We start from the raw sequence: 26,246 nt of genomic DNA on the forward strand, positions 1-26,246 counted from the left end.
AGTGCCATGCAGTGGGACTGAATGTGAGACTGCATTACTGAAAGCGAGCTTCTTAACCAAGAACCCAGGCCAGTCACATAAATAACCATAGGAAAAAATAAAACGCAAACAAAACTATAAACTTGTAAACTAATTAGATCAAACATAATCTTGGGGTGACATTAATAAATGCAAGATGAAAAAACTAAAGATGAAAGAATGTAAACAGAGCTTTCCGGAAATTACTATAGAGTTTCAAGTAAATGACGAAATAACATATTAAAATAAAAAAACATATGAATACAAAATAGTGCAGTTGGCAGTAATAAAATATTGCTAGATTTAAAGTTATTATTGATGGGTTTTATATTTTATAAAGCTATTTATTATATGACAGTAACACTGCCTGACATATCATTGAGAAAACAGCCACCCAGAAGTTGCTCATTTATCATAAGCTAACACAACAATAACAAGAAAAAGTATTTCTACAGCATGACTAATATGTATATCTGTCAGTCTGTTTATCTATCTATCTATCTATCTATCTATCTATCTATCATCATCATCATCATCTAATATATGATGATGATGGTGATGGTGATGATGATGATGATGATGATGATGATGATATATATATATGTATATATATATATATATAAGAAACCTCTGATTAACACACACGTACACACTCACGTATTAAATATACATTTAATATACTTCAAACAGAAGTGCAATTTGGTACAAGTTGCTATTGTGGAGAAGACAAGAATATAGGTTAAACTGACAATATTAGAAGTTCAGTTGTGTGTGAAACAGTAAGTGTATATTTTCCTGAGAAGGGAGATAAGACATCATATTATGACAGAGCCTTCAGAGCTACACCTAAGATATTTTAACTGGTAGCACTGTACTTGATAATTTATGAGAACAACTGTTTCTTTTCAACATCTTGATTAAGTTATATATGAACTCATTCTTCATAACAAAGAACTCCTTTTCTTTTAAAATCAGGGAACCTTGGCCAAATACTTTCTACCATAACACTGATCTGACCAAAGTTTGATGAGTAAAATTTTTAGATGGAAACTGAAAGAAGCACATCCCCCCACTCCACACACACACACACACACACACACATCCACACATCATCATCATCATCATCATCATCATCATTTAACATCTGTTTTCCATGCTGGCACGGGTTGGACGGTTTGACTGAAAACTGGTAAGCTGGAGAGCTGCACCAGGTTCCAGCCATAGCAACCATGCCAAAACAGACAATTGGAGCCTGGACAGCCCCACAGCTGGTCAGCTCCTGTCAGACTGTTCAACCTATGTCAGCATGGAAAAGGGACTTTAAACGGTGATGATGATGAGGATGATTCACATGTTAAATTCATTATTTGTGAAGTAAGATTATACTTACAATGTACATCAACTCTGTAGAAGAAGGTAGTGTTGCCACCAATATTTGAGGCTAAACACACATATTCACCATCATCGTCTACTGTAACATTCCTTATTTTTAAAACTGAACTTAGTCCTTGTTGTGTACTTTCCAACAGTTCGCCATTTCTCAACCAAATAATGGATGGACTTGGTTTTCCTAAGATCACATCACACTGGAGTTCAATATCATCGCCAATTTTTACTTTGTTGATTGGGCTGGCATAAGCAATAACTGGTTTTACTGTCAAATAGAATCAGAGAATATTTAATTTTATTAAGCATGCATATGGATAAAATATATGAATTTATCAATAAAAAATACATTAAAATGCATTTTATGACAAAAAGGACCATCACTTAATTTTATTCTTTAACCCTTTCATTACCATATTTCTGTTGAGGTGCTCTGTGTGTCTTTCAATTAATTTTAAATATAACAAAGAATTTATTAAAATAACTTTGTTATCATTGAGCTAGTGTTGGGAACATAAATTGTGACTAATGTTTTGTGGAAGATTTTAATTCAAAACTTATGAAAACAAGACATTTGTACTACAGAGTCAGAGGCAGTTTCGGCCAAGTTGGTATTGAAAGGGTTAACCTATAAATGTAGCCTCACATTTGCTATTGTTTTCTTTTTGACTGGTTGCTGCTTGTGTTATTATTATTATTATTAAGGTGGTGAGCTGGTGGAATCATTAGCAAGCCAGACAAAATGCTAGACATCTACCTTTACATTCTGAATTTAAATTTTGCTGAGCTCAACTTGGCCTTTCATCCTTTTGGAGTCAATAAAATAAGAACCAGTTGAACACTGGGGTCAATGTAATCAATTCGTCCCACTCTCCAAAATTTCATGCCTTACACCTATAGTAGAAAGGATTATTATTATTGTTGTTGTTGTTGTTGTTATTATTACCTCCATCTTAGTGAAAGTGGAGGTGTTGTTTCCAGTTGTGTTCATTTGTTTCTTTGTCCATGGACAAGATATCTCAAGAACCGCCAGATGGATTTGGATGAAACTTTCAGGGAGGTTTGGCCTTGTAACTGGCATGAACTGATTAGATTTTGGGATTTATCCAGTACCAGACAAAGATTCTGGATTATTTTTTATATTGTCTTTACTTTACATGTATATGTAAAATTTCACGTAGTTCTCTTGTTATTATTAATTTCTTTTTGATGGGAGTGAAAGTTATAACTTTCTTTTTTTTTATCTATTGCATAAGATATAATAGAGAACTTGGTGGTTTCTTTTTGAATGACAAAACAAGGAAGAAAACCAGAAAACTGTTATGTTTACTGTATGGCAGCAACTACTTAAATAGTACTTGTAAAAGATTTTCCGTTTCTGGTCAGACTCAGGGTATTATTGTGTCTTTAACCCTTTTGTTACCAACCTGGCCAAAACCGGCTCTGGCTCTGAGTACAAATGTCTTGTTTTCATAAGTTTTGAATTAAAATCTTCCATCAAACCTTAGTCACAATTTATGTTTCTAACACTAGCTGAATGATAACTAAGTTGTTTTACTAAATTTTTTGTTATATTTAAAGTAATTGAAAGAAACACAGAGCATCTCAAAATAAATTCAGTAATGAAAGGGTTAAATACTCAGTACAAATTCCTATTCTGGAGAAGACAAGAATATAGGTTAAACTGACAATAGTGAAGAGTAAATTGGGAAAGTTCATTTAGAGCAGTGTGACTATATTTTCCTTTGAAAGATAAGACATCATATATCATGACAAAACTTTCAGTGCTACATCAAAGCTACCAAGTAGTTATATCAGGTAACTGATGAGAGTAACTGTCTCTCTTTAACATTCTGATAAAGTTATGTATAAGCTTATTCTTTATAATAAAGAATACTTTTTGTTTCAAGAGCTCTGCAGTCATTTCTCCCTTGCCATAAAAAGAGAAAAAAGTTGTTCAGTTCTCTTGATTTCACCTGAAGCGATGCTTTTCTACCAGTGCCCACCTCCTGCAATTATTAACCAAATAATCAAGAACTATTAATCCCTTTAATTATTTAGGCTACAGATATCAGTATGAAAACAAAAAGAAAACCAAACACAAAAAAAAACTTTTAAATATATTAATATAGAAATGATATGCTTGCCAATTCCAGTGATAGTTAAAGATGCAGAAGATTCTGCAAGTCCAAACTGGTTCTGAGCACTGCAAGTGTACATTCCTTGGTCTTCAACAATGGCTCCTAAGAAAGAAATGAGAATTATAGAATAATTTAGCAAAGAAATTCTGCAAAAGCTTTTAAAAGTTATATAAAGACATGATGATATCAAGAAACCATTTAAAAATCTTAATTTTGTACATTTTTTTAAACAATGTATATTGTAAAATAGTTGAATATTGATAGCTTATCTTATTCTTTAAATTATCTTTTTAAAATTATTACTTTGTTAGCATTTGAACCCAGAAATTAGAGCCAGGCAGAGCAATGTGAATAAGAAGTTCATCTCACAGGTTTTGAGCTTGGTTGTACATGGGGTGAGGGTAAATCACTGTTCTGTGAGTGAAATTTGGTAGACACTGTACAGAAGCCACCCAGGCAGGATATAATATCCAGGCAGATACTGAATTTCTCTGAGTAAAATACCAAAGAGAGTACTGTATTTCTCGAAAATCCATCAAAATTAAGTATTCTATAAGTAACCACTCACTGCCTAGCCAAGAACATTTGCTAACTTCAACAAACACTGCTGCTGTTGCTACTGAATTTTACCCAAGCAAACAATTGAGAGGAACATCTCACAGGGGAATGTCACGGTTTACTGGTACTACTACCAAACCTAATTTAAACAAATAGTGGAGGAAAATTCTTCTTGAAAAAAATGTCATACTTATATGCCCTGATGGGATCATTCTAATCATGCATAAATCGCTGCATATGAATATGCAACAATATGCAATTGGTGCAATTGAAACACGTGTTGGACAATCATTATGAATAAATTAATTGGAAATAAACATAAAATTTGAATGATCAAATTCTTCATTTTCCTTATATATATATACATTATATATATATATATATACATCAACATCATCATCATTTAACGTCCGCTTTCCATGCTAGCACGGGTTGGACGATTTAATTGAGGTCTGGTGAACCAGGCTCCAATCTGATCTGGCAGAGTTTCTACAGCTGGATGCTCTTCCTAATGCCAACCACTCTGAGAGTGTAGTGGGTGCTTTTACATGCCACCAGCATGAGGGCAAGTCAGGCAGTACTGACAACAGCCACACTCAAATGGTGCTTTTTATGTGCCACCTGCACAGGAGCTAGTCCAGCGGCACTGGCAACAACCTCACTCAAATGTTTTTTCACGTGCCACCAGCACAAGTGCCAGTAAGGTGACACAGGTAACCATCATACTTGAATGGTGCTTTTTACATGCCACCAGCACAGAAGCCAGTTTGTTGCTCTGGCAACGATCATGTTCAGATGGTACTCTTAGTGCTAGACAAATATTTATTCAAATATGAAATAGAAGCAGCACTAGTGTAATAAACATTATCAACCACATACACTTAATGTACATGCTTTATATATTTACTGGTAGGCTGTGATTTATCATGGTGGAGAATACTCTGTCAAAGCACCAGGTGTTAAACACCTGAAAGTTGTGGACAAGTGAGATAACTCTCCTTTAATCTCATTAAGGAGTGATAGACATCGATGTTTCACCATTTTTGTGGTTTATCAACATCAGATCCTGTTTGGGTACATGATGTTGATAAGCCACAAAAATGATGGAACATTGATGTCCACCACTCCTCAATGGGATTAAAGGTGAGTTATCTTACTTGTCCATAACTTTCAGGTGTTTTAACACCTGGATCTTTGAGAGAATATTGTCCACCATGACAAATGACAGCCTACTGGCAAATACATGGATCTTATATTCTGTCCCTCCCTTCTTCTAGTAATAATATCTGACTCCCCCCACTCCCTGTCATGCTCCTTCTGCTCTCTTATTCTGTTACTTTCTTCTGTGCCACTTTACTACAACTATATCTCTCTTCCTCTCATTTTACCCTCCCTCATTATCCTGCCTAGAATCATTGCACACTCTCTCTTCTGTGCTCCTTTAGTTATAGAGGCTACTTTAGGCCTCTATCACTGAGGAAGGTCTTGCAAGTAATGGAGGTTTGTCAAATAACAACATAATCTTCACTAGTGCTTTTGCCATGAAAAATAGCCAGATATAAAGATATACTGAACATCAATCTCAGGGGAAATCCCAGCCTGGCTGGCCCCCATCCACTGTCCTGCCATGGAAAGAAATAACATATTTAAAAAAGAAATTATTTTTAATTGTCATACCTATTATAAAAATACTTCCTGATGGTGAGTGCCTAAATCTTCCATCAAAACTAACTGGTTGGTCATCAGTCCTTGTCCATAAAATTGTTGGCTTTGGTAGACCTGTGGCTTCACATGGTATAGAGACATTTTTCTCAATTTCTGCTGTCATATCTATAGGACGCTGGGTGAAAGTTGGCTTTGCTACAAGTTTCAGAGAAATTAAAATATTGGTATTTCATTTATATATTTCTTAAGAGAAATGAAAATCAAATATGTAGCTAGAGGGATGAGGACACAACCAACATGATGAAGAATAACAAAGATAAACCCTTGGCTTCTTTACTTTATGTATGATGCCAATCTATAAGTTATAACCTGATTTTAAAGAGTGTTTCTTTCATCACTTGACACACATGACCAATGAAGGTTAAAAATTTTAATAAATTTCAAAGTAAAACAGAAATATACCACTGCATATATTTTAAAATAAATTCCTTTTATTTCCTTTAGAAATTTCTGCATATTTCCTGACTAGTTCCCTACAGGCTTACAGAAATCAAAGAGCTGAAAGATTAAGACCACATGCTGGAAGTGTGTATAATATAATGTCCTGGAAATTAAGTTTATAGCTAATAAATATTAGAGTAAATTAGAAAATCTATATAAAAAGGCATGATTAACCCTTTAGCATACAAATTACTCAGATAAATATAATACTAGTTTATTCACATCATTTTGAATTAATTGTGCTTTACATCAATACATTTTCTTGTAGCTTTGAGATTTTGATGATGAAATTGTTTATTTTCAGAATGACATTATAAAATAGGTCAGAGAGACTGAATGTGGCTGGCTTGAACATAAAACAGGTAAGATATTTGGTTTAAATGCTAAAGGGTTAATATAATCTTTATAAGGGGAAAAAACATTTTAAACTTACATCCAACTTGTAAAACAATTTGATCTGAATCTTCCCCGGCTTCATTAATAGCAACACAAGTGTAATTCCCTGCATCACTTTCTTGTGTTCCCATAATATTTAATTCACCATTTTCATTTATATTAATGTAAGGCAATCCCTCCAGCTAAAATTAAAGTAGAAATTTCTAAAACAATCTATTAACAAACAAGCTGAAACATGTGTACAGATTATTTGGCTGATTATTTTAAAATTATTTTTGGTGCACACATTAAGTTCAATTGAAATTAATTATGTTAATTTTCACATATCATTTCATTCATTGTTTCACTTTTACATTTTATTTTACTATTCTGGTATGGATTTGGACAGAAACATACTGAAGTAGTATTTTATAGCTAAATGCTTTTCCTGTCACTAACACTTACTGTTGTTTTTATTTATTCCTCTCTTAGCTCACATAGAAGACATAGTTACAGGATGCATTAATTATAGGAGACTTAAACACAACTTGACTCTTTTTGCTAAAATTGTATCAAGCAAAGATGCACTGAGGGCAAACATTCATGTGTACACAAGTGTGCACAAACACACACACACACACACACACACACAATGGGCTTCCATACATTTTCTCTACAATAGTTCCACTCACAAGTTAACCTGATGCTAAAATACAAGGCACTTGCCCAAGGTACAACATAGTGAAATAAAACCTGAAACCATGTGGTTACAAACCCAACTTCATATTCACACAATCATCCCTGTGCCTACTACTATGCCTACATATGAAAAAACTCAAAACTAAATTATATACTCAATGGATGTTCTGTCCAAGTTAAAGACAATTTGTAACAAACTGTACCTTAGTGTTTCCTCTAAACCATTTAATCTCTGGTTTTGGAATTCCTTCAGCTTTGCATGACATGGTTGAAGAATCTCCACTCGCAACTAATAATCTTTTGTTTGACCATACAATGCGTGGTGCCTCTAAAAGTATGAAGATAATGAATAATATGTAAACACTTTATAAAGAAGCATGAAGACAAGTCATTTTAAAATAGCACCATATTTTTCAATATCAGATTAATATTTGGCTTTCATGTCGCCAGTTTCTGCAAAACCTTTATTAAGGTTCCAGTGGTTGTAGTTTATGTGCAAGACCTAAAATTTTGAGAAATGTCAGTAGAGATATTTTGTAAGGCTCTAGGACTATTTGATTCTATCTATTTCGATGTATATTTATTATTGTTTATCTTATTGTTTTATTTTTTTAAATATTTATTACAGGAATAAGTAGCAGATTAGCAGAATCAGTGATACTGCTGACTAAATGACGAGCAAGGTTTAATTATGCTCCTTGATGTTTTGACTTCAACTCTTATTGAGGGTGGGTTCATGTAGTCATCTTTACGTGGTTGATAAAGTAAGTATCAGTACAAATTTTTTTACATTTGGAAGAAGTGGTCTTCTACCACTTTCTCTCAGTATGTTCGAAAAGTGAGATAAAAAAAATCCTGATTAGTTGTTAAATAATGAAACCAGTTAATGTGCCTCTTAATCTCTAGCTGTTGGGAAGGACCTATGTGACTAAGCATATATATATATATACATGTATATATATATATATACATGTATATATATATATATATATACATGTATATATATATATATATATATATATATAAATTGTATGTCGTCGTCATCAGTTAATGTCCGTTGTCCATGCAGATGTGGGTTGCATGGCTTGACCAGGGCTGATACGCTGGAAGGCTGCACCAGACTCCAGTCTGATTTGGCAGTTTTCTATGGCTAGATGCCCTTCCTAACACCAACTATTCCGAGAATGTAATGGGTGCTTTTATGTACCAAGGCACAGGTGACATTTTCATGACACCGTTATCTGTCATGTCTGTGATTTTGCTTGGTTTAATGGATCTTCTTCTCAAGCATAACATAATGCCAAAGGTCTCAGTCATTGCCTCTATGGGGCCCAATGCCTGAAAAGAACTCAGCCACTTTGCCTCTGTATATATATACTTACATATGTATATATTTATATTAGTGGATCTATAAGTGAATGATAAGGCGTCAGTTTTCAAAAGTGGCCAAACTTTCCACTGACTCATGTACCTTTAACATGCCTATGATTCCATATCTTTATTTATAGACAAGTATATTGTACTTAGTATGTTAAGTCTGTGGGCAATCCTCAAAATCTTTAGTTGGCACCTCCCACAGATATTTACCCTATTAATGACAATATTAAGAATAATATAACAAACAGAGCAGCTAATAAACACTAATAACTAAGATAACATATGAAGTTTTCATTTCCTTTTCTGTTAAATAAAAATGGTTTACTTAACAGCATCATTCTATTAAAGCTAACTCATTCTTTAAATAATGTAAATGTCATATTTTCCTTTTCTTTACAGTGCACCAACATAACTCATTTCATATAAGTTTTTCTACTTGGATTGATCTAAGCAACTTTATTTTTTCCCCAAAATGTGTAACTTTATGCCTACATTAAGAATCGTTATGATTTCTGAAGAAGTAGTATGATTTCATGTGAGATTAGTCTTCTCAAGTGAAATGGGAATAGTAAATATAGCTCTTGGATAGTTGAAGGTCAGTTTTTGATGAGAGAAGTTGTAAGTTCTTCAAATGTAGTCCTTACAATGAAGAACAGTTGGTAATAAAAGACAGTAAGTGCAAGTAAGTTAAATTGGTATATTATAAAATGGGATATTTTATACTGAGAATCTTTCATAAGAATTCAACATTTAGTGTATTTCATTGATTAAATGACATTTTCAGTCTGGTGTTTAGTTAAATTACGTTTGGTAAGCTGACAACCACCTCAATACTTCAGTCTTTGTTAGGAAAGCTACTGATGTAATTAATTATAGAGTGTTAATGATTTGGTTGAGTAGAAGGTTTTGATGATGACATGATAAAGGAAAATAAAGAATCAGAAAATAGCAGTTTTCAAGAGTTATGAAATGAGGATTTACAAAATCGATGTTAAGATCAAGGAATTGGTTTCAGACATAACAAATAAGTGAGATTAAGTCTGCAAGATTGTGTCCTGTTTTGTCAATTGTAAGTTATTGCCATGTGCAAAATATTTGGTTTACCAAATTTTTCTGGACATTATATCGTGTAAGATGACAAGCAGTCAGTGAATCTGAATTTTAGATGCTGTAAAGACAGTTTTTGAAGAGAACAAGAGATGTAAGACGTTATATATGGTAAGTAATGTAAAGCAGTTGTTAGAGATAACAGTAAAGTTTCCAAGATGATTTATAAAGTTATATTTGTATGTTTGTAGCAGCATAGCTACTGAGAACAAGAAGCTGGAAATAACTGGCTAATATAGGTAATCAGCTGGGAATAACTTCAAGGATTAAATTAAGTCCAACAGATTTAGTAAGAAGAGAATGTGAAGAAAATGAAATGGAACCTTTATGAGCTGAAGTTACATTCATAGAAAGAAAAGTTAAAGTTCATAGAAAAAGTGTTATTGAGAAGAAAAAGATATATAAAGTGAATTATGTTGGTTGTAGCACTGTAAAGGAAGGAAAATATGACATTAACATCCTTTAAAGAATAAGTTAGCTTTAATGGAATGACACTGATAAGTAAACCATTCTAATTTAATAGAAAAGGAAATGAAAACTTCATATATTATCTTCAGTTTTTCTATATGTTATCAAAAATCCTAATCCTATATGATTTCTGTGAAAGAATAAAATTTCAAATTTTAGATTTTCTCTACTCAAATGATACAAATTTATATTTGCAATCACAAAAATCTTTATATCTTGCTTTAACTAAACACAAATTGACTTTTAAACTGTTTGATTCGTTATTTCAGAAAGTAATATCTATATGATTACATTTATAATAAATGAGAAATCTATATATGATCAGTTAAGTGATCATTATTTTACAACTAATGCAATTAAAAATTCACTAAGAATTTGGGATATTTACTAGTGAGTGATTAGTACAACTGACTTTGAATAATAGGAGAAGGAATGGCATTATGATACTTATACTTTTCCCAAGGATATTAACGGGTAAGAATCAGTGACTATTTAAACAAAAGTAAGTTTGAATAAAAAATCTGGTGCAATACAAAGACATTTCAATAAATAAGCAATCCTGTAATCAATAAAGTAAAATAAAAACTAATACATAATTCTACATTTTCCAAATCAATTGTTAGTGAAAGTTTTTTACCAATATATCTAAGAGTTACATAAGCAGAGTGTCCTCCAGCGGCATTAACAGCTGAACATTCATAGTGGCCTGCATCACGTTGATTAAGATCTGATAAGGTAATATTTCCTTGATCCAGTCGTATTCTTCTACTTGGTATAAGCAATTTATCATCACGTAACCAGTAGAGGTTTGGTTTAGGGAAGCCAGTTGAAAAACAACTAATTGTAACTGTTTGACCAACTGCAAAGTTTTTCACCTCTGGTATGACAGTAGCTTTTGGAGTATCTGTCAAATAAATAAAGATATTTGAAATATTGAATATGTATATAATAATGGTTTTAAATTTTGGTACAAGGCCAGCAGTTTTGAGGGAATGGCATTAGTTGATTACATTACCCCCAGTACTTGGCTGGTACTTTATTTTGTTGACCTTGAAAGGATGAAAGGCAAAGTTGACCTCTGTGGTATTTGAACTTAAAACATAGAGTCGAAAGAAATACTGCTAAGCATTTTTTCCAACATGATAATTGTTCTGCCAACTTGCCTCTTTAAAAAATGTATATGCAACAATGCTACAGTTTTTATGTTGTTTATTTCTGTGTGATGTTGATCTATATTCTTTATCATGGTTTAGTCACATGAACAATGGCAACATACAGGATCCATTAAAGGGACCACTAAGACTGGTAGGAAAATGAAGAAAGTTATCCTCAGACTGGAGGCCTGGTCACAAATGACTAAATTCTGTTAAAGGTATTTCAAGGGCCAGGTGTTGATAGGGTTTGAAATTCTTAATCACTCACTATATGCCAATAATGTTCATCATATATGTAAATATAAAAATTAAAAAAAGACATTAAGTCTTTTTACCATTTAGTCAGAGAGGGAAAGGCTTCACTCATGATCCTTTATTTTTTCCCCCAAGTACTTGGTGAAAAGAAGGAGGGGAGTTTTCTGCAAAGTAGAAATCTGGCAAGAATGTTTGCAACAGAATGAACTCCCTAAAAGGGACTAAAGCAAAGACCTTGTATTGGTGTTAATCCAGACAATGGATTAAACCTACCTCTCAAGATCTCAGAACAAAAAGAGCTGAAGCAAATGCCACAAAGTACTTTGTCCAGTGTCCTAACAATTTCACCAATTCCTCAACTCTGTAATGGAATATTATTTGTACTGAAAAACCAAAATATTTTAGTCAGTATGTTAGAATGAGCTGTCTCACATTTGGTTTTTATTTTACAAAGCACAAGTCTCAAATTTATAAAGACAGACAAAAATAAGGTTATGTTGTCATAGGTACAAGTATAGCTGTGTGGTTAAGAAACTCACTTTACATCTGTATGGTCTCAGGTTCAGTCCCACTGCATAGCACCTCGGGCAAATGTATTCTACTATGACCCTGGGCTGACCAAAGCCTTGTCAGTGAATTTGGTAGAGGAAGCCTGTCATGTATATCATCGTCAGTGTTATCAAATAGAATTTATTAAGACAGATTTTTAGTGGTTGGATGCCCTTTCTGTTGCCAACCCTCACATGTTTCCATGCAAAGTAATGTTTCCTCCAGGTTAGACATGTTTTTACAGAATATTGGAAATGAATGACATGGCTTGGATGGGAGTGATACTCATTTACAACTGTCACACAATGTCAAGACAAGGAAACACAAACATATACACATTCATATACATACATACATATACATACATATGTATGACAGGCTTCTTTCTGTTTCCATCAACCAAATACACTTACAAGACTTTAGCTAGCCCAGAGTTATAGTAGAAAATGCCTCCCAAAGGTATCACAGTGGGAATGAACCTGAAATGATATGGTTTAGAAGTACACTTCTTATGTACACAGCCATACCTGTGTCTATCGACATGCCTGTACTTGTATATACATGTGCATGTGTGTGTGTGTGTGTGTGTTTGTTTGTGTATGTGTATGTGTGTGTGTGATTGTGTTTGTGCTTGCATCACCACCCTCCAACACCACTTGGCACCCAGTGTGGGTTCGTTTACATCCCAATAACTCAGTGGTCTGGCAAAAGACACAAATGAATTAGATTTTAAAATACGTATTGGGGATGAGTTATTCAACTAAACACTTCAAGGTGGTGCTCCAGTATGGCCACAGTCTAATGACTGAAACAAGTAAAAGATAAAAGACAACACCTGAGTCACTGACTACAATTAGTTTTCCAATCCAACATCAATAAAATAAGAAACTAATTATATATAAGGGTTGATCTCATTAATTAGACAGATTGTTATTTTTGAAAACAAAATGGTTTCATGAAGAATTATATATATGGAATACTGTAGCATTAAAGGTGGAGAGCTGACAGAATCATTAACATGTTGGGCAAAATGCTCAATGACATTTCTTCCAGTTCTTCCCTTTCAGGGTTCAAATACTGCCAAAATTAACTTTACCTTCTATTATTTTACTGTTAATAAACGAAAGTACCATTCAAGTATAGGAGTTGATGTAATTGACTAAACCCCTTCTCCCTCCCTTCAAAAGTGCTGGTCATGGATCTTGCAAGAGACCAGCATCTCTTTCAAGAGGAATGCTGTGATCTCGCAGGTAACTGGTCTTATGAGTCCTAGGGCTCAAGCAAAATAAAAAAGAAAAATTTGTAAAGTTCCAGCTTACCTTGAATACGAAGATAGGTATTATTTCTAGATATCCCTCCTTCATTTTGAGCTTCACATGTATATATACCTTCATCATTTTGATCTATATTCCTATTAAGTAAAACATTCTACATGTTAATTCAATAACTAGACTTACCTTGTTATAAAATATAATCGAAGAAAATGTATAAGAATCATTTCATGGATTCGGTTGTATAAAATTAAAATATATACTTGTTTGATACAAACTCACCTGAGATCCACCCTTGGTTTTATGATACAAACTTTGTCTTTTAAAGTGATTTAAATTTAAGTCTTCCATAGCTTAACCCTTTAGTTTCTGAATTGGCCATACCCAAAATTTTACCTACCTTATGTTCAAACTGGCAAGATCTGGCCTCTTACACCTACCCTACAATGCCATTCTAACAGTAATCAATCAAATCATCAAAATCTTGAAGTTATGAAATAAAGCATGATTAATTCAAAACAATGTGAATCAATAAGGATTACACATGACAGAGTAATCTGAATGCTAAAGGGTTAATAATGATAAATTTGTTTTATGAAATACTTCATTAGTTTCAAAATTAATTGAAGCAAAGTTAGCATCATTTAAACTGAAATATGATAATAAAAGGGATAAATTATTTCAATTGAAAATATTTAATTTCCAAAGCAAAATATGAAAAACAATTTAATCATTCATTGAATATATGTTAATTATTGTTTATAATAATAATTTGAAGCAAATGGAAGTATGGTAAATTACTTCGAAATCTCACATTCTTTGCTTCCAGTTCTCCAGACTGGTCAAATAAATACTGATATTATACTTCAATTGATTCATTCAAGCAATATAACTCTTTGATAAAAGTTGACCATTTGCTTCACCAAAATATGTCAAAATATAAGAATATGTTATAAACTAGAAGTTAAGCATATATCAATAATAAAAAAGCAATGATTCAATCTGGTTCTATTTAAATCTTGTCATTCTGTACCTTTTAAAACCTGCTTCTACAGAAGAAGCCAAAACAATTACAATGAATTACAGAAATAACAAAATTATTTGAAGAAATAACATAATCATGCAAAATATACATTTTATGATACCTAATAAGAAGGGTGCCATTTCTAAAAATAGTGACATCTGGATCAAAACGTAGGTCTAATGTTGCTCCTATTTTGAACCATGTAACAGTATAATTTGGTGCAGTTGAGTAAACTTTGCATGTGATCATTTTATTATGACCACGTTTGGCTGACATATTGGCATTGACAATTACTGTTGGGGCAGGTTCTGGTAAAAAAAAAAAAAAATTAAAAGATCTTTCAGAATTATAATTTTACCATTTTTATCAATATAATTTTCACTGCAATGTTGTTGATGACAATGATGATGATGATGATGATGATGATGATTGAGAATGATAATGATGATGGCAATGATGATTGAGGATGATAACTAACAAAAATAAAACATAAAACCAACAACAAACAAAACCGATTGAGCTGATGAATTACAAACTGACTTCCTTTATAAACTGCAGACATATTCTGAGGTAACTAAGTATAGGTAGATACCACCCAGCTTACCAACAAAGGTAACTTTTTTCATTTTCACCGGCTGCCTAACTCACAAATTTCAAAGTTGGCCAGCATCAACAGAAAGTCGGATTGTTGATGTAGGTTATTGCAAATGCATTTATTAGTAAAACTCAAAAACAGACAGTTTTCTCTGACTAGATAAATGTGAGTATTTTTTTATAGAATGATGACAGCAGTGAGCTGGCAGAAATGTTAGCATGCCGGGTGAAATGCGTAGCCGTATTTTGTCTGCTGTTACATTCTGAGTTCAAATTCCGTCGAGGTCGACTTTGCCTTTCATCCTTTCGGGGTTGATTAAACAAGTACCAGTTATGCACTGGGGTCGATATAATCGACTTTATCCGTTTGTCTGTCCTTGTTTGTCCTCTCTGTGTTTAGCCCCTTGTGGGTAGTAAAGAAATAGATGGAATTTAACAATTGTCAATTAATTTTGAATTACTTTTGTCATACACTTACTTGTGTGTGTAGAGAGAGAGAGAGAGAAAGAGAGAGAGAGAGAGAGAGAGAGAGAGAGAGAGAGAGGTGCATGACTTAGTGGTTAGGATTGTAAGATTATGGTTTTAATTCTTTGGACCGGATGATGTGTTGTGTCCTTGAGCAAAACACTTCATTTCATGTTGCTCCAGTCCACTCAGCTGGTACAAATAAGTAATCTTGTGAGCGTCTGGCATCCTGTCCAGGGTGCATGGGTATATATGCCACAGAACTCAGGGAACCAAGCTTATGAGCCTATGACTAGAGAAGGACACTTGATCTTATATATATATGCACATGTATATACACAGTTTTTCTCTCTCCGTTTTTTTTCATTCTCACTCCATTTTTTACCTCTTAATCCTTTCCGCCAAAGAGCATAGGCACAAGAGCCAGTCACAGGGTACTGGCATTAGCCATGCTCAGTTGGTGCTCTTTATGTGCCACTGGCATGGGAGCCAACCAGGCGGACCTGGCATCCACCATGTTCTGATGGTACTTTTTACCTGCCACCAGTACAGGAGCAAGTAAAGGTTCACTGGCCACAGCTATGATATTGGTTTTACTTGACTCAACAGGTCTTCTCAAGCACATCATATTACCCAACGCATTGGGGTATTCTTAACAAGGCCGGCCATGCATAGCTGCAATCTCACTTTAGTTGTTGGGCTTTCTCAATCACAGCATATCTCCAAAGGTCTCCTGTCATTGCCTCTGTGAGGCCCAATGTCTGAAGGTCATGCTTCACTACCTCATTCCATGTCTTCCTGGGTCTACCTCTTCCACAGGTTTCTTCAACAGTTAGGGAATGGCACTTCCTCACACAGCTGTCCTCATGACCATACCACTTTTCTCTCAGGATACTTACACTCTGTCGTGTATGCACACTGACATTACACATCCAGCGGATCATACTAGCTTCATTTCTTTCAAGCTTACACATGTCCTCAGTATTCATGGCCCATATTTCACTGTTGTGTAGCATGGCAGTTTGCACATGTGAATCATACAGTCTACTTTTCACCGAGTGAGAGGCCCTTAGTTGCCAGCAGAGGTAGGAGCTCTCTGAACTTTGCCCAGGCGATTCTTACTCTAGTCACTACAGTCTCAAAGCAACCACCCCCACTACAGACTTGGAAATTCTAATTGTGAGCCCTGTGCCAGTGGCACGTAAAAAGCACCATCTGAACGTGGCCTATTCCAGTTCCGCCTTGACTGGCTTCCGTGTTAGTGGCATGTAAAAAGCACCATCCAATCATGGTCGATGTCCATTACTCTGGACGCTTGTGCCAGTGGAATGTAAAAAGTACTCACTACACTCTCAGAGTGGTTGGCATTAGGAAGGGCATCCAGCTGTAGAAACACTGTCAGATCAGATTGGGGCCTGGTGCAGCCTCCTGGCTTCCCAAACCCCAGTCGAACTGTCCACGCTATGCCATCATGAAAAATGGACATTAAACAATAATGATGATGATGATGATGATGACGATGTATGTATACATATATATTTACTTCATAAATGTTCAACACATGCCTCAAAAAAATAATAACATCCAGGGAAAATGTGATAAATAGACACTCTGAGACGGTCATATCATGTAAGCATAGGAACAAAACATCATTCATGGAATTTGAAAAAAATATTTTGAAAAGAAGTAACAAACTATAGAAATGTGAAGGAACCCAGAAAATAAATGAAAATACAAATGTTTAAGATGATACACACTACAACAACAGAAACAGTGAAAAAGTCACCATAAGAGGGGTTATAATAATCAATTTGGTCAACAAACCCCACTATATTGCAGCTGACCACCTGTTAGGTTCAGAATTTATTGAGAGTCAGGTCTTGAATGAAATAGAACAAAAAAATCTGCTGAATGAATGACCATACATAAATCTGCAGAAAGAATAGTAAATAAATCCAACACCACCACACACACCTCCAGCCTCATATTATGACAATTCCTTCCTCTACTTCTATCACCTACCTCCCCTACCAAGTACATACAGAGATACTCACATAGCTAGACTGGCCTTCATACTGGCAAGAAGGGATAAACATCCCTCTGTGATTCATCCAATAGTGCAGTATTGCCTGATAAAATGAATCAATGATGATGATCAACTGGATACCCATGGATAATACTGCCCACGGACTATATTGTACTAATGACAAGGATACTGACTCTGATATCAAAGTCATGTGGTTCATAGAAACGTACATGGTGATGTATTAAATATTTATAAATTCCAATCAAAATCAAATTCGCTGGCGTGGCCGATGACAACACCACCTAACTGGCACCTGTGCCAGTGGAACGTTAAAAGCACCATCTGAGTGTGATCGTTACTAGGGCCACAGACTGGTTCCCGTGCCAGTGGCACATAAAAAGCACCATTTGAGTGTGATTGTTACCAGTGTCGCCTTACTGGCTCTTGTGCCAGTGGCATGTGAAAAACAACATTTGAATGAGGTTGTTACCAGTGCCGCTGGACTGGCTCCTGTGCAGGTGGCACATAAAAAACACCATTTGAGCGTGGCCATCGCCAGTACCGCCTAACTGGCCCTCATGCCAGTGGCACATAAAAGCACCCACTACACCCTCGGAGTGGTTGGCGTTAGGAAGGGCATCCAACTGTAGAAATCCTGCCAGATCAGATTGGAGCCTGGTGCAGCCATCTGGCTCACCAGTCCTCAGTCAAACCATCCAACCCATACCAGCATGGATAGTGGACATTAAGCAATGATGATGATGATGACGATGATCCTAGATATGTAAGTATCTATATATATGTATCTGTGTATGTGTATGTATATAAATGAATATGGTGTGTTATGTGAATTTATAGAAAAGCATCCCATAGAAACTCAAATTTTAACATCTTCTCTTCTCCATTTTTAACATATTTGTTGAGTTGCTATGGGATACTTTTCCATAAGTTCTTATAACACACTGTATACATATAATAACTTCATATCTGCATAAATCTTACACTAGTAAGCTACCAGCAAAATATGAAGAATCTTTGTTAGAAATCGCTCTTTGGAACCCTCCAAAGTAAAGGATGAAATATAATTCAACCTTTTCACATATATATTTCTATATAAATGTATATATATGTATGACTCTGTGTGTGTGTGTGTACCCATGTTACCATGAATGATATGCATGACCAGCCATCAAGGGACCCCACAAGAGTGAGTTTCATTCAAAAGCCATTCTGACCTTCCCATTTATTCTTTGTATTTGATTCTTTACATTCTTAACCTACCACTCTTCGAATACATACCAAACATCCTGCCTCATTAATTGATTTGTGAACTACTATAAATGCATGCATCATACCAACACCATCCTGCCACACACAGTAGTGAAATGTACATGTTATAACACTGTAACATATTATGTAACCTGATGAAGTTTCTTCTGCACTGTGGGCAGGCATTCCATTACATTGTTCCCTCCCCACTAGAGAGCAATGCTGATGCTAGCCGAAACAATTGTCATGCTAAATAAAATTTACAGTACACTCTGTCTTCCCTATCAATTATTTAATATGCACACAGACACACACACAGATTCATATACACATGTGTATGCATGTGTATATATATATATATATATATATATATATATTTATATATGAGGATAATATCGATATTTAAGTGTCGAAATTATCAAGTGGCCAGCATGAAAGAAATACCTTACAAAGGTAAAAAAATTTTTAACAATTAAAAATGAGGGTGTCTAAAAGACACCAACATGCCGAAATAGCAGTCGAAACACTGACTATAGTACCACGTTACATGTTCATATCGCACCATGAGGTAAAGCGGAGGGACAAAACATACAAGCAAAAATTATTGAATAATTCAAGATCCAAGGATTTCTGGTTCTGCTTTAGATAAGCTTTACCGTCATCAATTGAATATATCAAGGGTACATAAATACAGATATATATATGCACAGCAAACGATATACTTACATATACGAGCGTCGTACATACATACATATGCGCGTATGGACACAGCCAGTCTGAATCGGGCGATTCAGACTGGCTGTGTCCATACGCGCATATGTATGTATGTACGACGCTCGTATATGTAAGTATATCGTTTGCTGTGCATATATATATCTGTATTTATGTACCCTTGATATATTCAATTGATGACGGTAAAGCTTATCTAAAGCAGAACCAGAAATCCTTGGATCTTGAATTATTCAATAATTTTTGCTTGTATGTTTTGTCCCTCCGCTTTACCTCATGGTGCGATATGAACATGTAACGTGGTACTATAGTCAGTGTTTCGACTGCTATTTCGGCATGTTGGTGTCTTTTAGACACCCTCATTTTTAATTATATATATATATATATATATATATATGTATAAATATATGTATAATATATATATATATATAGAAGAAGGGGAATTTTCCTTGTGTTGTATGTCTTGTACCCTGTTTTTTCGTTGTTTAAAAAATGTCCATTTCCATGGTTCTGTTTTTATGTTTTCGTTTCTCATTGTGTGCAACATTTTTTTGGTGCCCTGTGCCTATATATGCATGTATATATACATATAGATGTAGGTGCGTACATATATGTATGTATATATGCATATGTTTTATTTATTATTTTGTTAATATATATATATATATATATTTATATAAATATATGTATAATATATATATATATATATATATATATATATATATATATATATATATATATATATATATATATGTATGTATGTATGTATGAATTTATATATTATGCTATGTCATTATATATATATATATAAAATTATATATGTACTTTATTTGTGGATTAACAGAGCAGCCAATAGTATCATGTAAAAAGAGTTTTGACAATTTTCAAGTGATCTACTTTAAATGTTGGTAATTACCTCCATTTCCACTTTGGATGGGACTACATGAGATTACATGTAACTATGTGGGACTTCAAAACAGGCAGATAATGGTGAGCAAAATTTTAGCAACTTGTTTGTTATTTCTCTTGTATTGGCTTGTTTTCTTTTTCTTTTTAAAAAGAATTTGCACTCAAAATAGATTAATTACATTATGTGAAAATGTTTACACATGTACATGCGTATCTCATCGTTTATTGTACTTCACAGGTTTTGTATGTATAGGCACAAGAGTGACTTTGTGGTAAGTACCTTACTTACTAACCACATTGTTCCGGTTTCAATCTCACTGCATGGCACCTTGGTCAAGTGTCTTCTACTATAGCCTCGGGCTGACCAAAGCCTTGTGAGGGGATTTGGTAGACAGAAACTAAAGGAAGTCCGTCATATTTATATGTATATGTTTGTGTGTCTGTGTTTGTCCCCACCACCATCACTTGACAACTGATGTCAGTGTGTTTACATCCCTGTAGCTTAGTGGTTTGGCAAAAAGAGACTGATATAATAATTACCAGGCTTACAAAGAATACGTCCTGGAATTGTTTTGTTCAACTAAAGGCAGTGCTTCAGCATGGCTGCAGTCAAATAACTGAAACAAATAAAAGAATAAAAGAATACCCATGTGTGTGTGTGTGTGTGTGTGTGTGTAATGTATCCAGCATGTGACACAAGCACATATATTTTGTGGATGTGTGTGCATGTGTATCTCATTTATTGTGCTTCACAGGTTTTGAATGTAAATTTGTCCATAAGAAACCCCTAACATGTTGCCTACACCCATTTGTGTATATATTAATTCTAAAATCCCATATAGTTAAGTGTTGTCTCATGCAAAAAGAAAAAAAAAACAAAAATAGAGGCGATTACCTACATTTTTAAGTGGATCAATTGAAAATTGTTTCCTCTTTCTATCTTACTTCCTCTCTATTTGAAAATAAATAAGCCATACTTAATATAGAGTTGAGCTTACATACCACTAATATCCAACATTGTATAGGCAGTATTTGTTCCAGCAACGTTCTCAGCTTTACAGCTATAGGTACCTTCATTGTTTTGTTCGGCTTTTGGTATTTGAAATGTAATGTTACCAGAATATCTGTTTGTAGTATAAAAAAATATGTGATATAATGACATTAACATTCTTACATAAAACAGCATTGAATTACAAATTTATTAAGTACGAACATTTAGGTGCTGAAATAATGGTTTCATTCTGTTAGATATAATTGTTATTATATTTTTTTCGTCTTTTTGTCTGATGGCAAAATTATTAAAAATATTAAAAATAAAATATCAAAATAGATCTATTTTAAATTCAGTCAATTTGATGGTTGCTGATGATATTAAGTAAACCATCCATCCATTCAGCCAGCCAGCCAGCCAGCCATCTTTTCCCTCCTGGGAGGGTTGTTGAGGTGGAAACTTCAATCATAAGGTCCTATCAGGAGCAGCCATCATTAGACTTTCCAGATGGACTCTCAAATGTGACCGACTGAGACTATGGATATTATCCAACCATCTCATTCTTGGTCTACTCCGAGGTCTCCAGCTGGTTGGCTTGGCTTGTAGAATCTAACTTGCAATTCTAATCACATTGGTAGCACTGGAGCTATGACCTCTCAATGCAAAGAAGCAGCAGCTTGGCCTGGAGAGACTCTCTGATCTCTGAGCTATGTACCTGTCAAGTAACATTACTCCAGAGAGCCTTCTATTAGGAACATCTTCCAACACAGGGATATCCCTATACCTCATACAGGGATACTCTGGAAAGAGGCCACTGATGGATTTTGCTATTGTCTGAGACCTCTTTGATTCAGTGTTGGACATTCTTGTACTGAGCGTGGGTGCTGAAATGTCAAACAATCATCTCTAAGTTGTCTACAGTCTGAGACTATCTGCAACAGGAAGAACTCACCAAATTAGAATTAGGTAAACATTCATTAGTTTTTAATGCATTGACTTAAAAAGAGAGAAATTGCAAATTAAGCCCTTCAGCATTTAAACCAGCCATACCCAGCCTAAATATGCTGCCTGTGTTATGTTTAAACCAGATCTGACCTCTCACATCTACCCTACAAAGTCATTCTAAAAATAAACAATTACATCATTAAAATTTGAAAGTATGAGATAATGCATGATTAATTCTAACAATGTGAATAAATAAGCAGAGCATTTACAGAGTAATCTGAATACTAAAGGGCTAAAATATATAAAAAAATCCAAAGTACAGATTATATATCAAATACGGATCCAATATGGATGTTTAAAACAGCATTTTTTAATGAAAATTTTTAATGATAACTAAATTTGGTTGTTGTCAGCAGAAATATTTGTAACAAAGATAATTTTTTCTTGATATCTTTTATATTTTACTTGCTTTACTCATTAGACTGTGACCATGCTGGAGCACCACTTTAAAGTTTTAGTCAAACAAATCAATACCAGTATTTACATTTTTAAAGTCAGGTACATAATTTATTTGTCCCTTTTGTCAAACCACTAAGTTACAGGTGTATAAACAAACCCTTACCAGTTGTCAAGTGGTTGAGGGGATACAAACACAAAGACCCACACATACACATGCATGTATGTGTGTGTATGTGTTTGTGTGTGTGTGTGTGTGTGTGTGCATGCGTGTGTGAAGTCACATGGCTTAGTGGATAGGATGTTGCACTCATGATAGCGAGATCATGGTTTCAATTCTCAGACCGGGCATTGCATTGTGTTCTTGAGCAAAACACTTCATTTCCCATTGTTCTGTAATCATTTTGTCATCTGGCACATGGCACTTTGTGCACTTGTACAGTTAATGTTAATTTGGTGGAGGGCGGGGGGAGCTTATGTGGATGCAAACATTTGATCACTATAAATAAATCATCTGTGAGGTTGTGCAGCAAGAAATTACACAACCCTCATATATAGTCTAATGACAGGAGACTCTATGATATATATATACACAATGGGGTTCCAAACAGTTTCCATCTACTAAATTCACTCACAAAACATTGGTCAACCTGGGACTATAGTAATGACACAAGCCCAAGGTACCATGCTGTGAAATTGAACCTAAAATCATGTGGTCACAAAGTGAGTGACTTAATTGCACAGCCATGTTTGGTGAATTATTATTATTAAAAAGCAGGAAGAAAGAAATCACAAGGTTATTACTTGAAATACTCTGAGTTTGCAATTCTTCTCCCATCCTTAGACCATTCAACGTGATAAGGAACAAGACTTTTTATCTCACATACTAAAGTTGCAGATTTGCCATGAAGCAGTTTGGTTGTAAGGGGCATCAAAACTGAGGGTGCAACTGGAGCTTGAGCACTGACGGCTGTAGGTGTTATTCTTTGAAATCTGTATCCCATGTCATCGGTTCCAGTAACCTGAAATATTCAAAGAGAAAAAATATTTTTTACAATAATCTTATTTAGATTACAAAATGCTTTTGATAAGTGACAGAGATATAAATGATTTGAAAGTATCAATAATATTGTCAATTGATTTTGTTGGGAGATGAAACTCCAAGTTAGAATTCTTGAAAATGTGTGGTGTGTAAATGTTTGCTGCTAGTAGTAGTAGTAGTAAGAAATGGTAAAATGGAAATGACTTATTAGTGTTTGTATATGAATATTTGTCATAGGTGGTGTATATATCATCAACCACCCTCATCATCATCACTGTCATCTTCATCATCTTGATTATCATTTTATATCCATCTTCCCATGCATGCATGAATTAGATATATGTCTCCAGTACAGTGTTTTGCCACTTGGTGCAGTCCCTTTGTCATTTCATTCATGAAGTTCAACACTAATGAGACTCCCTTCACTACCCTCACATCTTCCTTGAACCTTATTTGCTGCTGGTTTCTTCTGCTCAAATCACTTGGCATTCCTTTACCCAACTCTGTTCTGCTTTACATATCACATATCTGTATCAGTGCAGTTTTTTCCCACTGGCATACAGCAGCTGATTTGTCTTGTATTCAGTTTTTTTTTCAGCTCGTTTGTGTTCTGTCATGCATGCACACTCACATTACACATCCAACAGAGCATGCTCACCACATTTCTCATTTGTTTTTCAGCCTTCATATATTCCCTTTCTTCGGTGCTCATATTTTGTTATTATGCAACTCTGCACTTCATGTGTAAGCATTGTACAATCTATACTTCACTAAGAGAGAAACCCCTTTTTCTGCCAGTGGAAGTAATAACTCCTTGGATTATTTCCATCCTCTTCTCTACTGAATAAGTGATATATGCAACACTTCCAGGAATCTTCATGGGCATTTAAAAGAATCATTTTACGGATGCTTTCTCTGTGAACTGCCACTGTGCATTTGTTTGATATGAAGTATTTTATTTCTATTACTTTGTCTCTGATCCCATTGCATCTCTTATAGAGCTATAGTTTACATTAAGTACTTCATCATCATCATTATTTTAACATCTACTTTTTCATGCTTGCATATTTGTCAGATGGAATTTGTTAAGGCAGATTTTATAACAGCACCCCTCTTGTTCCCAACACTCAGAAGATTGGAGGCAAAGGACACTGTTTGCATGACAGTGGCACTAATTTCACAACTAACATACAATGACAAGGTAAGGAAACAGTAATACACATGCACGCAGGCACACACACACACACACACACACACACACACACACACAAGCTTCTTTTCAGCTTCCATCAACCAAATCCACTCATTAGGCTTTGATCAGCCAAGGGCTACAGTAGAAGACATTTACCCATATGTCTCACTGTGTGACTGAACCTGAAATCATGAGGTTGGGAAGCAAATTTCTTACAACCCAACCATGCCTATGCCTCTAGAATAAAATTCCTACCACCATATTTTCTGCATATTTAGTTGGGTCATCTTTCTCACTCAACAAAGACTTTTGTCTGTGAGAGGTTTACTTTTTGAACTCTTGATTCTAAACTGTGCAATCATGTTTGAAATTTTTTTTCTGAAATTCAGCCAAAGATTTATTGTTAAACAACAATAACAACTGAAGATGTGTGCTCATAACAGAGAGAAGACAGTTGGCTCAGATCAACAGAAAGTCAGTTTGCATAATTTTACTGAAGCGTTCTACAATAAAACAATAATGAATCAAATTGTAAAATATGAAAAACAGACATAAGTGAATTTGCTAAATGAAATTTGGTTTTTAATGTTGTAATAATCCTTAATTTTAGTGATATTACATTTCCAACTAAGATTTTATTCCAGAGGGTTAATTAATATAGGTATATAGTTTATAAATATTTTATATAGGAACTAGTTAGTAATATAAAAATATTCACTTTTGGAGTCAGAACATAATTTATAAGAATGTTAATTGTTTTTCTTAATAGATTTAAGATATTTATCAAACATAGCCTAACATTTTATTGTCAAAATGTAATGGTAATACTGATAATGATGTCAGTATTGGCGTCCCTCACATTATGAAAACATTGCATTCCTGAAAATTTTGCTGTAAAATGGGACTTCTGGAATTCTAGAACTGTAGAATTGAAAATCTTGCAGTAATGTAGAATACAATAAACTTACTTACATATTGATGTAATGCAGAAACCAGAGAAAAAAGTCTCAGAAATATAATGCTTTAATAGCATGTAGAATATCTGTTGAATTTTGATTTTAACATCATTAAAGGCAAATT

The 26,246-nt window shown here is 34.4% G+C and overlaps 1 protein-coding gene across 2 annotated transcripts in view; it reads right to left on the bottom strand.

The window, feature by feature from the left end:
- LOC115225415 (hemicentin-1-like) overlaps nt 1–26,246 on the bottom strand; it is a 410,505-nt gene that overhangs the window by 171,805 nt on the left and 212,454 nt on the right. For both annotated transcript variants that reach the window (XM_036498554.1, XM_036498555.1), the window contains exons 7-16: nt 23,737–23,954; nt 21,543–21,664; nt 14,670–14,856; nt 13,573–13,664; nt 10,933–11,199; nt 7,547–7,671; nt 6,703–6,847; nt 5,781–5,963; nt 3,552–3,647; nt 1,409–1,672 (exon numbers count right to left, since the gene is read on the bottom strand). In XM_036498554.1, the coding sequence (XP_036354447.1) occupies nt 1,409–1,672; nt 3,552–3,647; nt 5,781–5,963; nt 6,703–6,847; nt 7,547–7,671; nt 10,933–11,199; nt 13,573–13,664; nt 14,670–14,856; nt 21,543–21,664; nt 23,737–23,954 (1,699 nt within the window). The remainder of the gene's footprint in view (nt 1–1,408; nt 1,673–3,551; nt 3,648–5,780; nt 5,964–6,702; nt 6,848–7,546; nt 7,672–10,932; nt 11,200–13,572; nt 13,665–14,669; nt 14,857–21,542; nt 21,665–23,736; nt 23,955–26,246) is intronic.

The sequence above is a fragment of the Octopus sinensis genome, linkage group LG2 (assembly GCF_006345805.1).
Source record: "Octopus sinensis linkage group LG2, ASM634580v1, whole genome shotgun sequence".
Classification (NCBI taxonomy): Eukaryota; Metazoa; Mollusca; class Cephalopoda; order Octopoda; family Octopodidae; genus Octopus; species Octopus sinensis.